We start from the raw sequence: 16,421 nt of genomic DNA, 5'->3' as shown, positions 1-16,421 counted from the left end.
CGTTCTGCCATTGTTAGAGATAGCAGTCCTGTCCCAGGAAAATTCATTTATATTTTTTTACATTACCTCCTGGTGAGAAAAAGAGGCTGGCTACTGGTATGGGCATAATAACTGTTGTCCCATCAGACAGGTGGACCAGATTTTTTAAGGTCTGCGGCAATAAAGGCAGTGATGATGAATTTTCAAGTATAGAATTTTATTTGACTTCTTAGAAAACCCAGCCTCAGTTTTGAAATGACTTACTGATATCAGTAAAATAAACAATAGTGACCCATATATAAAAATAGCAAAAAATCATAAAACATACTTTAATTGTGTATGAGTAAATCTTGAATGATACACAGTCATAGCTTATAATGGTGCTTTCTTTTTTACTTTATGAGAAAATATATTGGGATATGATTATATAGTTATTTTGAGTTTAAGACTACTGACTTCTAGTATCTCATTGACTATTCATTAAAATGTTAAGTTTGCTAAATTATAGACAGCATCCTGAACATTGATGGCATTGTTGAAGAACAAATGAAGTAAGGTTTAGATATGTAAATGTTAGTTACATAATTCAGGGCATTTAGGCTCCTTCAGCAGAAATGTGTTAGAGCCGTCTTTAAATGTCCTGCATCTCAGACATTCACTCCATCTAGGACATGCCCGTGAGGGTCATTTGCAGTCATGAATTTTCAAGGAGACCTGGTGGCCCACTGGTCTAGTGCTGACAGAAAGGTGAGCAGACTGCACCCCCGGCCACTCTGTGGGAGAAAGATGAGGCAGCCTGCTTCTGTAAAGAGTACATCCCAGGAAGCCTATGGGGCTAACTCTACTCTGTCCCAGGGTTGCTGTGAGTTGGAGCCAACTGGGTGGCAAAGGGTTAATGCACATACAGTTTCCCACCCCATCCATCCCTGGTTGGGAGTCTCTGTTTTTGAGCAAAGGAATTAAAACATGACCAGACTTGGGAGCCTGCATTGTCGTGGAGTTCGTTGTGACCTTTGTTTTCAGGACAAGCCCTCGAGTGAACTTTAGCATCGCAGAATCGCTCCATTTATTGATGAAAGCAGCACCACTCACATTAAAGTTTAAAATCAGTTGGATTGCTGAGTCCAGTGTATTATTCCCACAACTGAAATAAGTCATGAACGCTGCAGCGTTGTGATGCAGAGACGCTGTAATGCAAGCTCTGGGAGCTTGGTCAGGGTTGCAAGAAAGGCATCTGTTTTAATGGTGCATATATTGTTCATGACTTCCATGTAATACCCTGAAAGTGAAAGGCTTGATAAAGGGAATCACGCAGCGACGCAGCAGCAAAAGTGTACTCCCGGTTTGTTGTCCAAGACGACGGGTTCTCTACTTTTAAAAAGGTGCCCAAGTGCCAGTGAGCACCGTGGTGTAGTGGAATGATTTTCTTGACATGCTCCTTGTAGCCAGTCTTTGCAACTTCAGCTACATAAGGGACCACGTAGATTGGGTTCATGTCCTCTTTGCCCGGGGGATCTGGGTAAGTAAAGGTAGAGAAGATGCTAACGCAGTGGTTCTCAACCTTCCTGATGCCACAGCCTTTTAATTCAGTTCCTCATGTTGTGGTGACCCCCCAACCATAACATTATTTTTGTTGCTACTTCATCACTGTCATTTTGCTACTATGATGAATCGGGCAACGCCTGTGAAAGGGTCGTTCAACCCCCAAAGGGGTCACGATCCACAGGTGGAGAACTGCTGTGCTAACGGGATTCAGTTGTGAGCAATTGCTAACAGTTTTAATTGTGATTGTAAAAGTCTGGAACTCTGACGTGAGGATTGGTCAGTTTTGCCATCGCTCTGGGTATAAAATCTAACTCAGAAGCCGGAAGTGAAGATCTCATTATCTTCAGGAAAGAAGAGCCAGCAGTGGGGTGTTGGCCCTGTGATCCCCGCACTTTGAACCTCCTCCATCCAGGGGCAGAAAGCTTTGATACCAGAGTCGTGGCAGAAGAGTGACAGAGTAATGGTGGCAGCAGAGTCAAGAGCCAGAGCACAAGCCAGAGTGAGTGGCTAAATAAAACCGAGTGTCTTCTGGTAGGTGACTTGGTTGTGAAGTAGGGTGTCTCCAGGCCCTTCATTGGAGAGCTAGGTTTGCGGACCCACCTGGCTAGAGCCGGACACCTTCAGGGGTTGGCTTAGAGTGGTGTGGTATGCCCTTTGGGCATTTAGCAGCAGTGCTACAAGACTTTTGTAATGTTGTCCAAACAGAGCTCCTGCCAAGTTACCTGTTGGCTGAGAGACAATACCAGGACCTGGAGAGGTGTGCTTCCAAGCTCAGCTGACAGAGCATTTCTTGTCCTGAATTTTCATTGAACTCCCGGATAACCCCCATAATCACGGGTATGGTTGTGAGTTCTTCACGGCAGAGAATCGTTAAACCCAACAGAGAAGAGAGTGCTGTGGGAGGGGCCGTTGATAGAAGGATATTTGTGGTGGGTGGAGGGTGGAGGTTGGAGGCGTAGTTGACCTCCAGCTTATAGGACTCAGCTGTGGGCAGCTGAGTCTCCTCTGCCCTTGGAGTGTCAGAGGAGGGCTGTGGAAACATGCCAATTGTGGAGGAAGTTTTCTCTCACATACTCCAAGTCTTCGTGGTCTTCTCACTGTGACCTGGAAGCAAATTGATAGACGTATAAACGTTTTTGTTCCTTTTCTTTCTTCTTCTTTGTCATCTGGCTTTGGTGTAATTGGTCTTATCACCATACTACAGCACTTTAATGTGGCTTATCAAAATACAGAGAGGTTTCACACAAGGTGGACCGAACTCTCCAGATAGTATTTTCAAATCAAGAGGAATGTTACAACATGGTTAATCCCTAAGTGGGACTAACTCCTGCTTCTGCTTACAGAATACTAGGACAAGCCCCAAAGTATGCCACCAAAAAATCACTTTTATTAAAAATATCAAAATGAAGCTATTGTTTCTTGACACGTAGTGCACGAATACACTTCTGAATGGGGCTGTAGGTCTAAAGGTTTCGTTCCAAAGTTTGCAGTGACCTCAATGGACAACTAGGATACAAAAGCAAATGTTTTGTTTTCTTCTATGAGAAGCTGATATTCTATAAAACAATTCTTAGACTTCAAAATTTCTTACAGCCTGCACGTACTTAAAAATACAGCAGCCGGGTAAGAGTGGTGCCCCGGACAAAGGTCACCATTTGGGTTACTCATCTATTCACTTCTCCTGGCTTTACCGTAGGGCTTTTTGCAAACCACTTCTTCATGGTGAGCACCAGAATGTGGTGGTGGCCAGCAAGCAGGCCCATCTGGGGTCAGGCTGGTGTGGGCCAGGAGATCAGCATGCAAAGCAGAGATGGAGCTTGGACCCCAGTCCCAGGAGTGCTGTCCTGGAGGCTCCTGGGAGGTCTACAGAGACTGGAGGAGCGCTCCCTGTGGCCCTGGAGATGATCTGTACCAGGGAGGCCTTGTTTGAGCTACATCTTAACACCTAGGTGGGCTGTCTGCTGGAAGTTGTCACCTGAAATAATCAAAGGGAGACAAGTGTGAAATGACTGCAGAAGCCGTTTTAAAGTTACCCCAGTGTTATTTTGAGGCATTTAGAATAATTTACCTTAAAGTACTTAAGTATAGAGGTTGGGAATTACAAGCAAGTGCTGGTTTTAATCTCTGCCCTGGGAGAGTGGAGTAATCAGGAAGGCCCCTCCTGCCTGGGCTGGTTAGCATTTGAAAGACTCATCAGCAGTGCACACTTTCTTTGGTGGGTGCTACTTTTATCTTGATCTACTTCTGCCTCTGGCTTGTTAGACATGGCTTGGTGACATGAGTTTGTTTTAATTTTTTTCTTTGCAAGATCTAGATGGAAAATACTGGATAGGTGTCCGCACCTTTTTCATAAGTACAAGAGTCCAGGCTGCTCCCCTCGGAGTGGATTTCTTGGCAATGGGACACTGAGGTGTTCCTGTTGAGGCTTAGCTGTCCGAGTCTCGAATTAATTTACCTCTTTTTAAATGAAATCCTTTGGCAGTGTGATAAAGCCTCTGGATTTATGCACAGATAATACTTTTAAACTCACAATAAACTTCAAATAGGTCCTGACTCGCAGTGACCCTCTCTGTTCAAGAGAAGCGACGCTGCCTGCTCTGGCGCCATCCTGTGTTGTCAAGTCTGAGCCCATGGGAGCAGGTACCATTGCCAGGGCCTTTCTCTTTCTGGTGACCCTCAGCTTTCCCGAGCAGGAAGTTCTTCCCCAGGGACTGGTCTCTCCTGATACCACGTCCAAAGCACACGAGACAGCGAGACAAATGTGTTCATTCTCTTGGGGGGGGTCCATGGTCTATCTAGGGTCTTTTGCCACAGTGTGATTAAAGTGCATCAAGTCCTCTCCAGTCTTCCCGATGTCCAACTCTCACATGCATGGGAGGCGGCTGAAAAGTCCATCGCTTGGCTCAGCTGCACCTTCATCCTCAACGTGACTTCTTTGCTCATGAACACTTACTCTAAGAGGTCTCGTGCAGCAGGTTTTGCCCAGTGCTCAACGTCCTGTGATTTCTTGAATGCTGTCTCCAGGATGGTGACTCCTAGTCAAATGAAATCCCAGACAACTTCCATCTGCTCTCCATTTATCCTGATGAGGCTTTGAGCTTTCTTTACCTTGGGATGTACACCACACTGAAGGCAAGCGTCTTGGATCGTCATCAGTAAGGGTCACCTTCAAGTCCTTGTTGGTTTCCAGCAAGCGAAGCTGTGTCCTCTGACTATCACAGGCTGTTCTACGCCTTCCTTCCATCCCGAGGCCTCGTTTTTCATGTTCAGCTTCGCAATGGTTTGCCCTTCATTACAGGTTGAATATGTGTGATAAAAGGATACAACCCTGACACACACCTTTCCTAACATAAACCACTAGGTAGTTTCTTGTTCCAACGACTGCCCTTTGGTCTTAAGTCTGGATTTTGCATGAGCACAATGAAGTGTTCTGGAATTCCACGTTTTCACAATGCTCTCCATAACGCATGATCCACATAATCAAATGCCTTTGCATAGGCTTAAACATCTTTATGATATTTTCTGCTTTTAGCCAAAGTCCATGTGTTATATCTGTCAGCAATGATATTCCTCATTTCACAACCTCTTCTGAAACACTTGAATTTTTGTAAGGTACTTGTTGATGGACTGCTGAATCATTTTTGGAAAATTTTACTTGCATGCACTATTACTATTTGATAATTTCTGCATTCTGTTCGGTCACCTCTTGAATGGGCACAAATGGATCTCTTCCAGTCAATTGGCTAGGTCCTGCCTTCTACATTTCCTGGCATCGTTGGTTCAAACATTTCAGTCGGTATTCTATCAATTCCTGGATTCTTGCTTATCACCAATGCCTTCTGTGCAGCTTGGACTTTATTACAATTGGTCCCTGATCTTACGCTGCCTCTTGAAGTGGTTGAACATCCAGAACTCCTCTGAGGTACTGTGCCTGTCACTGCCATCTGTTGATTATGTTCTCTCTTCCCATTATTTTTTTTAACCTTTTGGCAAAGCTCTATAGGTGGATGGATTTATTTCTGTGTTCTCTATTCTGTTCTATGTATCTATCATTGTTTTAACTACGAGGTTTTGAGCTCAGTAAGTGAGAGGCCTCCTGAGATAGTTTATTGTGCCAGCCTGGCTGATAAACGCAGGTGGGATTGACTGAGGGATGGAGAGATGGATGGCTTGGTGAGCCTTGCCTTTCTTGTCTCTCGCTCCGTGATCATCGGACCAGTGTGCGGCTGCCTTGCTTGTCCTGTGCCTCAATTTAAAGGCTACACTGCCTGTGGGACACCTAGCCTGTGGACTGTGTTGCTGTAAGTGGAGGTCCCTTTAAGACTTCTCTGGAGCTGGGGACTGGCCGTTGGTGACCTGCCTTGTGATTGGCTGCTGTGCTGACATAGCCTAGCTCTCTCTACAAATAGAGGAAGATCTGGCATCAGACAGAGACTTGGGAAGGATTGCTAGTCTCTCAACTTTCTCTCACGGACGTGAGTTGCACTGAGCCATTTGTAGTGCTTCTAATTTAACTGTTTATTTCTTGTATATTTATCTGTATATGATTTAACAGTTCATTTCTTGTTATATATCTAATTATCTTTATGATTTAACATTTCATTTCTTGTTTTATATATCTAATTATCTTTATAAATAAATATATTATCAGGAATTTGGTTTTATCTCTCTAGAGAACCCTGTGTAACACACCTCCTCTCCTTCGATCTTCTTAAGATGTTCTTTGCTTATCCTTTCCTCTCATATCAAGTTACTAATTAGTTTCCCCATTTCTTTAAAGAATGAAGTTGGGATCTGTATCTCAATTGCATTGTATTTATAGGCTGTTTTAGGTACTGTCGACATTTTCCCAATGTTAATCCTGCCCATCCGTAGTCATGGAGCCCTGGTTGTGCATTGGACTGCTAACTGGAAGTTCAACGTTTGAAATCACCAGCTGCTCCTTGAGAGAAAGATGAGGCTGTCTACTCCAGTAGAGAGTTAGTCTTAGAAACCCACGGGGGCAGTTCAACCCTGCCTTGTAGGGTTGCTGTAAGTCAGAATTGACTCCACAGCAGTGAGTTTGGAGTTTTGTTTTGTTTTGAACTCCATAAACATGGAACATTCTTTGACTTAGGAAGGTCTCTTTGGATTCTTTTTTTTTTTTTTTTAGTTTACCTTCCCTTTTATTTATTTTTAAAAAGTCATTTTACTGGGGGCTCATACAACTCTTATCACAATCCATACACCCATCCATTGTGTCAAGCACATTTGCACATCTGTTGCCACGATCATTCTCAAGACATTCGCCTTCCGCTTGAGCCCTTGGTATCAGCTCCTCGTTTTTTACTCCTCCATCCCCACTCTCCCTTCCCTTATGAACCCTTGATAATTTATAAATTAGTCTTTTGTCATATCTTACACTGTCTGACATCTCCCTCCACCCACTTTTCTGTTGTCTGCCCCTCAGGGAGGAGGTTCCCCCAGGGAGGAGGTTATATGTAGATCCTTGTAATCGGTTCCCCCTTTCTACCTCACCTTCCTTTCACCCTCTGGTATTGCCACTCACCACTGGTCCTGAGGGGTTCATCTGTCCTGGATTCCCTGTGTTTCTACTTCCTATCTGTACCAGCGTATATCATCTGGTCTAGCCGGATTTGTAAGGTAGAATTGGAATCATGATAGTGGGAGGTAGGAAGCATTTAAGAACTAGAGAAAAATATATTTCATTATTGCTGCACTACACCCTGACTGGCTCATCTCCTCCCCGCGACCCTTCCGTAAGGGGATGTCCAGTTGCCTACAGATGGGCTTTGGGTCCCCAATCTGCACTCCCCCTCGTTCACAATATGAATTTTTGTTCTTTGATGCCTGATACCTGATCTCTTCGACACCTCGTGATCAGACAGGCTGGTGTGCTTCTTCCATGTGGGCTTTGTTGCTTCTCAGCTAGATGGCTCTTTATTTACCTTCAAGGCTTTAAGACCCCAGATGCTATATCTTTTGATAGCCAGGCACCATCAGCTTTCTTCACCACATTTGCTATGCACCCACTTTGTCTTCAGCGATCATGTTGGGAAGGTGAGCATCATGAAATGCCTGTTTAGTAGAACAAAGTGTTCTTGCATTGAGGGAGTACTTGAGCAGAGGCCCAATGTCCATCTGCTACCTTAATACTAAACCTATAAATATATGCACATAGATCTATTACCCCATCATATATAAATATATTTACATACGTACATGCCTGTATTTAGACCTCTATAAATGCCCTTTGCCTCCTAGTTCTTTCTCCTCTATTTCCTCTTACTTTCCTCTTGTCCTAGTATCATGCTTAGCCTTCATTTGGGTTTCAGTAATTCCTCTCAGTTACATTGCCCTTGATCAATCCCTAGAAGGCCACCTACAGCCACTTCACCACCGATTTTGGATCGCTTGTTATTCCCTTGTCCCTGGGTTTGATAACACCACTCCCCCACCCCCACCCCCGTGGTCCCCTGAAACTGTGGGTCCATTGTTTTCTCTACAGACTGGTTATCAAGCCTATCTTATGTATATAGACCTGTAGAGATAATAATATACACAAAAACAAGACAGCAAAACAAAGCAACGAAAGAAAAGAAAACAACAAAAAATGGTAAACAAAAAAGCCTTTAAATAGTGTAAGGTCTGTATGTTGACCTTTAGGAGGTTTTCTGGTTGAGTCTGATGGGGTGCCATGCCCTGGCCCCAAACTCTATTTTTGGTACTCCCTCAGGACTTTCTTGCTCTGCTACCTTTGCTGTTCTATTGCACCCCCTTAGTGTTTTGCCTAGGTATGGTGGGGTCAGATCTGGTGCAATTCCCACACTGTCTTCAGTGTTGTCCCCCATAGGGCTATGGGCCATTGGGGGATGTCTTGTCTCATATTGGGGCTGGCCATATGGTCCTCTCTGTGCATTGGCTGCTCTGAGTGGGAATCCCGTCGTCAAGGCTTGGTGGGCCAGGAGGTGCTCCACTCTCTCTTCTTCCCCCTTCATTTGCTCCCATGTGCTCTGGTCAGATATGTCCCTTTCCCTGAGCTGTAGCTTCAGTGCTGTCCTCTGAAGTAAATTCTTCTGGGGGGAGAGAAGGCTGGAGCTACAGGAATTTTTATCTGACACTGAAAGCATTTATTAAATGAGATAATAGCTTTTAAAATGAGACCTCTGTGATGATGTAGCCTTTAAAAAAAAATCAGTATTTTGGTGGAACAAACAAAGCTTGTTATTTGGAGATAAGTTTCAGACCGTATTTGGTTGTTGCTCTGTTTTACGGGTGAAAGACAGGGTTGTTTCCTGTCAGTTTTCCATCTTTGGCGTCTGTTTCTAAAAATAACCAAGATGATCTTGCCATAGCTCTTTGATGTCCTTGATAAAACATGAGGATTATGTGTCTCCTTTTCCCCTCCAGCATTTGATCGTTGTTTGGCTTATAACCTGGGAATGATCCGCAGCTTACGTGTTTTAATTTCACGGCTTATTGCCAACCTGTGCCAATCGGATTTTGTATTATCTACAGGGCTTCAGAAATTTTGTGGGGAAAGAAATGGTACTAACAGATAATGGGATTTCCCCCATGAACTTTTTGAAGTCCCCTTGCAGACCCAAACCCCTTTTCATCAACTGAAAATGGCTAGTTACTCTTCTGCTGCCATAATGCCCTTTTGTCTGGAGCACACCTTCAGAGTTCAATGTGTGGTCGTTTATTAAGTGTTAGAATTTAAATCCAGGGTAATGTCATTGATTTCCACATCCTTCCCCCCATTTCTCTTGATTAATGATTCTGCCAGTGGACAACGAAAACAAACCCTCAATCACCGCAGTTGATTCCAACTCAGTGGCTGCACAGGGTGAGTAGAAACCGTCTCGTAGGGGACCTTTCTGAGGCTGTGAGCCCACCTCTCTGTCCCACGGAGTAACCAGTGGGTTCAAATTGCCACTCTTTTGACTTTAACCACTGGGCCACTAGGTGTCCTGGAAAGCATAGATAGTGGTCGGCATGCATTTTGATCTGGTAAACATTTTAAGTAAATCTTGTACCTCCTTGGTTTCAGGTTGTTGAGTATATCCTGCCTCCTCTGGTGTCCCTGGTTCAAAGCCCAAATGGTAAGTGCCAGCCCGCCGGGGAGCATCCCCTGTGCCGCGTCCTCTGTTCCCAGTCCTCGCCCCAGGGTCACAGGCTTGGCATTTGTTTCTTTCAAGTGGAGTGGAGGCTCTTCAGCTTGCGCTTGCTGTCAGAAACCACATCTCTACTCGTGAACGAGGAGGTTGAGGACGGAAAGGAGGCGAACCTTGATTCCGACAGCAATCTTCTGGCTCTCATTAGAGACGTCTTACTCCCCCAGTAAGTATGTGCTGCCCTCAGGGATGTCCAGGATGCTCCTGTAAGACTAGGCCCTCGCTCAGAGGGGAGGGGTGTCCTTGTACTTGTTTTTCAGCCCCAAATCCTGTGGACTACTCATTGTACCACGAGATCAAGAAACAGAGGCCATAACTGTTACCCCGGCCCAGGAAAATCTCAGTCCAGTTTTAAAGAGATCCACTTGGCACCGCCTGGGGCATATGACTTGGAAGACTTAAAGGTGTTCATGGCTCAGTGGCTAAGGTTTATGATTCAGGGTCAACATTAGAGGACAAATGGAATAGGAAGTTGGGACTTACTTTAATTCAGAAATGGAAATCCAGTTTAGTTTCACGTGTCTGTGTGTGTGCGCACATGTATGTGCATGCACGTGTGTGCTGAGGGGAACAGATAAAGGGCATTTGGTGCCACGGCAAACATACTGGAATCCCTGCTGTATGAATAGGGGTGCGTGAAACTCTAAAGCATGGGCTGCCATGCTTACTGGCTACTGCCCCCTTTTCAGGGAAAAAAAAAATTACCCTGGTAATGGAAAATTTGTGCACTGTGACCCATAATCTTGGATAAAGTGTAGATATCTGCTTTTATAGCCACCCCTGGATTGTTCTAGTTCCCCACAGGGGGGCAGTATGGTCCACGTTAGGGAACACTAAAGTCTTATCACTTAAAATTCAAGGAACACTGAATTTTATCAAATAAAGCTTAAATTAAAAAAAAAAAACCAATCATACACACATATATACACACCAGGAATATGGTATCAAGGAATATGTTTGCAAAATTAATACTGGATCAGTGTGGCACATCAGAAAGTAGGAGGGATCATGGTCTCCCTCAGGCCCTAGGCTTACCACCTTAGTCCATCTAGAAGGCTCTTAAGAATGGTGGCCTGCCTGAAGGCTCCTTTCCATTTGTTCCACCCTCGAAGGTCTGTTCTCATTAAAAAGCAAAACTAAAACTGATCACACTATCGAAATTGAATTTTTTACTTTCTAATTTGGGCCAATGTTAACAGGTATGAACTTTGTTGCCTAAAAGTAGCTTCACCATTTAAAAAACTGAAAGAAAACCCAAAGTTGTTGAAGACGAACCATTCCTAGTTGGTTTGAACCAAACCTGTCGCTGTGAAGCATACGCTTGTGGCTCTCAGTGGGCCAGTAGGACAGATGAGAACCATCCCATAGGGTTTCCAACATTGTAATCTTTGTAGACACAGACTGCTGTGTCTTTCAGCTGCACAGCATTCTGTTAGCAGCCAGGGCTTAACTACTGCATCACCAGGGCTCTGGCCTTAGTTCATTTTAGAACGTCCACTTTAGGAGTATACTAGCCAGCATACCATACCGGTCCTCCCACCAGTTGAAGGGGCCTCTCTTGACTGATGGGAGACACAGCATGATCCCTAATGGCCTGGTTTAGGAACAACCGTGGTTGCTTACTCTGTTTGCTTACTGCTTGCTCAGTTGCTTGTTTTCTGTGTGCTCTGTGGGGGATCAGCCTCCCCACAACCGAATGGACCAAAGGGGTGGTTGTATAGTGGCAGCGTAAATTAAAGAGACATCAGCCAAGATAAAACATGCAAGGGCTCCCCTCCACAGTCATTACCTCAGGAGCGAGGTCCGAGCAGAGGCCGTAATATAACCTCAGGAGTTTATATAATCTCGGGCACTCACGCCAATGTAGGTGCATACGTAACAGGAGGGAAACAAGGTACAGGTGTATGTGCAATAGGAAAGGGAGACACTAGAGACACACGTGACTGGGAGACATATACGTAACAAGATGGGTAGGCTTTAGAATCAAGATGGCAGCCTAACCTTGGTCATCTTTGAGCTGGCTTGACCTTAGATGTCTTTGAGCTCCTCTTCAGGGGAACCATCCATTATCTGTATCAGAAGGGAGTGGACCATCCTTAAGGTAGGACAGACAATAAGGTCTGATTTCTTCTTGATGGCAGACAACCTTTAGCCAGATCGCCTTCAAGCAGTTGACCTTCAATTGTATCTACCCTGTTTCCCCAAAAGTAAGACATCTCCCCCAAATAAGACCTACTTACAGGTTTGCATCTCGCTGAAAAATAAGGCATTCCCCCCAAAATAAGACCTCCCTGAAACTAAGGCCCCTGGAAGCTACCATAACTCTGGACTCTGGACTGTAGCAGCGGGCACCACCACACAGCTCACTGTTGGCCTCAGCGCAGCCGGAGCAGACAGGAAGTGCGAGGTATCTTTTAATAAAACAAACAGTAAATGTGTACCATATTCTTCTTCACGGAAAAATAAGACATCCCCTGAAAATAAGACCTAGCGCGTCTTTGGGAGCAAAAATTAATATAAGACACTGTCTTATTTTCGGGGAAACGGTAGTAACAGGCATGTGCTCGCAAGTAGCACCTTAAATTTGGCATTATTATGGGGGACATCGTGGGGAATGACTTTTACGTAGGAGAATGTGAGTGGAGCCCGTTTCCAACCCACAAACATGAAGGTTTTCTCCATGGGATCCTTGGCCTCCCAGACTCCTTAGTGTATGAATGTTGAGAGTTTGTCCACATACACTCTTCCTGTTGTTTCCCACATTGCTGGTTTTGTCGTTTGGTTCAAAGAGACAGCTAATAAAGTATGCAGGAAGAACTTTTGATGGCCAAAATTTAAAAAAATGGTTTTTTAACTTTATCATGTAAAGGAATACACTTTCAACATATTTTTGGTGCAATTTTGTTATTTATATAGGTTGATAGAGGTACCTGGTTTATACTTCTGTGGGTAAGTAAAAGACATAGCATTCTTTCATGGGATTAATTAATGCTTTCCACACCATTGTACACTTCTAAAATTATACGCATTATTCTGACAAGAAAATGCCTACAACCTTTTAACACAAAATGTGAATTTTTCAGAGTTTTTTTCTTATGTGTCATCTACAAATGTGTAGAGAAGCATTTTGTTTGTTTCAGGCCCTGAGATAGCTCTCCATTAGTGGGGCAGGATTTCTTCTGCCTGGGCTTCGCAGCTTAGTAATAGCTAGTTACCAGTTCTGCAAGTATGACATAAAATATCTTTGCTTTTCAAACCTACCCCAATTTTGGAACAGTGGGCAAAAGGGAATGCGTTTATTTTCTAATTCAGTGTTCCGTTGTTTTCTCCCTCATCTGAACGAGAGTAAATAAGCAGGCATTCTCGTTAATGTGCATCTTTACTCACCCTTGCTGTGATGAGGAATTAAAGAAGAAAATGCAAATAATGCATGGGAGTGTTGTAGCCGGCGGTCTGGGTTGTTTTCTTTCTGGGAACGGACAGTAGGCTACAACAGTAGTTCAAGAACATTCACAGCGTAGATGAGTTCCATTTATTGAACAGGGTGGAAGTGTTCTTGGGATGATGGCACGGGGCTGGTAGGAATTTGCTGTGTGGGTGTTTCATGGACTGATTTCAGCTGGAATTCTAGGTCTTGTTGCATCTGAGGCTCTAAGCTTCAGTTTCCTTATCTGTGCAATAGGTGTAGTCTATTTCAGAAGACAGCTGTGAAGATTAAATAACAGATAACTTCTTTTTAGACTAAAGGAACAATTTCTTTTAAAAGCATCCACAAAGCTAGTACATGTGGGCTGGAGGTTAAAGATGTCACACATGTCCACCTTTCCCACCTACTGTATCATTGCTATCATCAGCTTTTCCTCCTTACCTGTGCCCTGTCCACTGGCGTTTGCACTGTGGAATTCGCTTCAAAATCTCACAGAACCCAAGGAAATGGCTCGTGTGATTGTGGATCCTTGCGCAATCCAAATCCGTGGGTCAGGTGTCAGGCTGGAGTCTTCTCTGATCCACGTGGTGGAAGGCGCTAGTGGACCCATGTCGGCAAATCAGATGTCAGCTGAGAACTAACAAGGCTGCAGAAGCTGGTGAATCAGTGTAGACCAGTGGTTCTCAACCTGTGGGTCGCAACCCCTTTGGTGGTTGAAGGACCCTTTCACGGGTTGCCCAACTCATAACTGTAGCAAAATTATAGTTAGGAAATAGCAACGAAAATCATTTTATGACTGGGGGGTCACCACAACGTGAGGAGCCTGTATGAAATGGCACAGCATGAGGAAGGTTGAGAGCCACTGATATTAGATGATAGGTTGCTGGCTCAAGATCCACTGGTATACCAGGCCTCTGTCTTGACTTGCTTGCGAAAGTTCAAGATACTTGAGTTGCTTCAGGCTAGCTGACAGTTTATCCATCTGTCTTAGCCCCTCACCACTTTTATTCAGCTTCTTCTCCTGGTTGGCATTCAGTCCACTTTTATATCCTTGTTCTGAAGCTCCAAGTTTCAAGATTATCATCCATCTGTTTCGCTTGGTCTCTTGTTTCTCTGTAGGAGGCGGACTGGGTGGCATGTATACCCAGCTTGCCAGTTTCACCATTACTCAATTTCATTTTTTCCACAAACTTTTTGAAGCCCTGTCACACTACTACTATTAGGCCTGCTATTTTAATCTCTCCTATTAATCTTCAAAATGAAGATTACAGTAATACATACTTCACAGATGTGGTTGTTAAAATAAATAGTGTTCATTGTGTACCACATATTTAATAAGGCTCGATAAATGTCTACACATTTCTAGAAATGAAATATAAGCCATGTGTTCATTCAATTTCTCTATAAAACTGGAAACCTTGGCCCGGATTATGAATTATGAATTCATAATGGCTTATGAATTATGGAGTTTATAGATTTATTGCTATAAATTATTATATAGAGCATCCACTTCAATTTAGCAAGTAGGCATACAAATGTTGAGACTTTTGTTCATGTCTTAATCCTTCTTTGACCTTATATATTTCTTGGATAAAGGCAAAGTGACCGGCTTTTCCAACTTGAACTTTTATTTCTACATCTTTTTGGTGGTCTGAATTAGGTGATGGTTTACAGGCGAGATCATCTGTTTTATAGGCCACGAGTCACATACCTTTTGTGTGACCTCTTCCATTGCAATCCTCGCCGTGGGTTGCCCCCCACCCATCTCACGTCCTTCTGTCTCTTGTTTTCATCCTTCCTCCTCTCCTAACCAGCCCTCTGTCTTTTGATAAATGATGCCTGGCGTCCCTCCCTGGTTGATGATTCTCCCACAGCAGTGAATTCACTTCCAGATCTGAAAGGTCAGGGAGGGCCATCGTCTTGGGAGTTCCGTCAGTCTCTGTGGGACCAGCCCTTCTGGCCTCTGAGGACTTTTTTTTTTTTTTGTGCTTCTCTATCTAAGACCTTCTAATGTGGTAAGGTGACAGTGTGTTCAGGCATGCCTAATCAGCTGCCCATTTTCACATGAACGTACTGTATTGGTCTTCACAATTTGGAAAAGTTAAATTTCAGTGCTCAATCACTGAGAAGTCACGGACATGTCCTGGCATCAGATATAGCTGTGTGCATGAGTCTAAAATATACCAGCAATATTCCACGACTTTTTCTTTTCCCCTCATCTCTCTAATCTGCCTGCAAATAAGTGGCTTTGTTCTGAGACAGGCTCTTCTCACTGGGCGTTTAAATGGCTTCTAGGAGATGATCCCAGAGACAGAGTGGCTGCCTCTTTTGTTAGCTCTGGCAAAATTCTCAGGGAGGAAAATTGTGTGCGTGCTTTCATCAAGTACACCGATGGCAGTGGTAGAATCACTGTCTCCGGTGGGAGACGATGCTGCTTCTGACCCACATGCCTCAAGCACAACAGCGACTTGCCTGTGAGCAGAGAGGCTTGTGTGTTGTTTTGATGCCGAACAAGCTGTAGCTAAACTTCAGACCAAGAGAATTTGCTGGTGAAAATTTGCCAGTAGAAATTCTATGGTTCACAGCAATGGGATCTCATTGGGTTGGGCCCATTGAGCCAGAGCCCAGTGCAATAGCAACATGGCACGCCGTGTGGTAAGCGTGTTCCAGGGGCTTATCAGAGCTGCTGTGTAATAAGAACTGAGAATCAGCAAGAATAAGTGTCTATTATAAATACCAGCTGAATTACTTATGTTTAAAAGTCATGAATCAATATCAAAGAACTCTTACATCTGCTCAGTGTACATGTTCTTATTTCTAAAGAGATGAACTTCAGTGATAGAACACCATTTGTAGAGAGCAGGGTCTTGAGTTCGACTTTGAAACCTGAGGATGATTGGCTAGAACATAGGTTCCCACACTTACTTAGCCACTGCCACCTCTCGGTAAAAAAAAATTACTCGGTGTCCCCCAGGCAGTCAAACTTTTACACGACAACCTATAATGCAGGATAAAATGTAGGGGTCGACTTTTGGATCATTCCAGAGCCCTCCTCACGAGAGTATTGTCCACTGTGTGAAATACTGGGATAAGAAGCAAAATAAAACAAAAACAAAAAAACCTCACTGCTGTCAAACCCATGCCAACTCATAGTGACTCTTGGACTGGGTAGATCTGATTCTGTGGGTTTCCAAGACTGTAGCTTTTCACGGGAGTAGAAAGCCCTGCCTTTCTCCCGAGGAGTGGGCTGGTGGTTTCGAACTGCTGGCCGCAGCCCAATGCATTACTACTGC

General features: G+C 44.1%; 1 protein-coding gene across 1 annotated transcript in view; it reads left to right on the top strand.

Moving 5' to 3' along the window:
• Positions 1–16,421, top strand: part of ULK4 (unc-51 like kinase 4) — a 606,607-nt gene that overhangs the window by 166,242 nt on the left and 423,944 nt on the right. Inside the window, exons 28-29 of the mRNA XM_030886939.2 lie at positions 9,578–9,629; positions 9,726–9,867. Of these exons, the coding sequence (XP_030742799.2) occupies positions 9,578–9,629; positions 9,726–9,867 (194 nt within the window). The remainder of the gene's footprint in view (positions 1–9,577; positions 9,630–9,725; positions 9,868–16,421) is intronic.

This window comes from Echinops telfairi, unplaced genomic scaffold (assembly GCF_000313985.2).
Source record: "Echinops telfairi isolate 266 unplaced genomic scaffold, ASM31398v2 ScPeMD7_4225;HRSCAF=4972, whole genome shotgun sequence".
NCBI lineage: Eukaryota > Metazoa > Chordata > Mammalia > Afrosoricida > Tenrecidae > Echinops > Echinops telfairi.
Note: the sequence above shows the minus strand (reverse complement) of the source record. Positions and strands in the feature narration are given on the sequence as shown.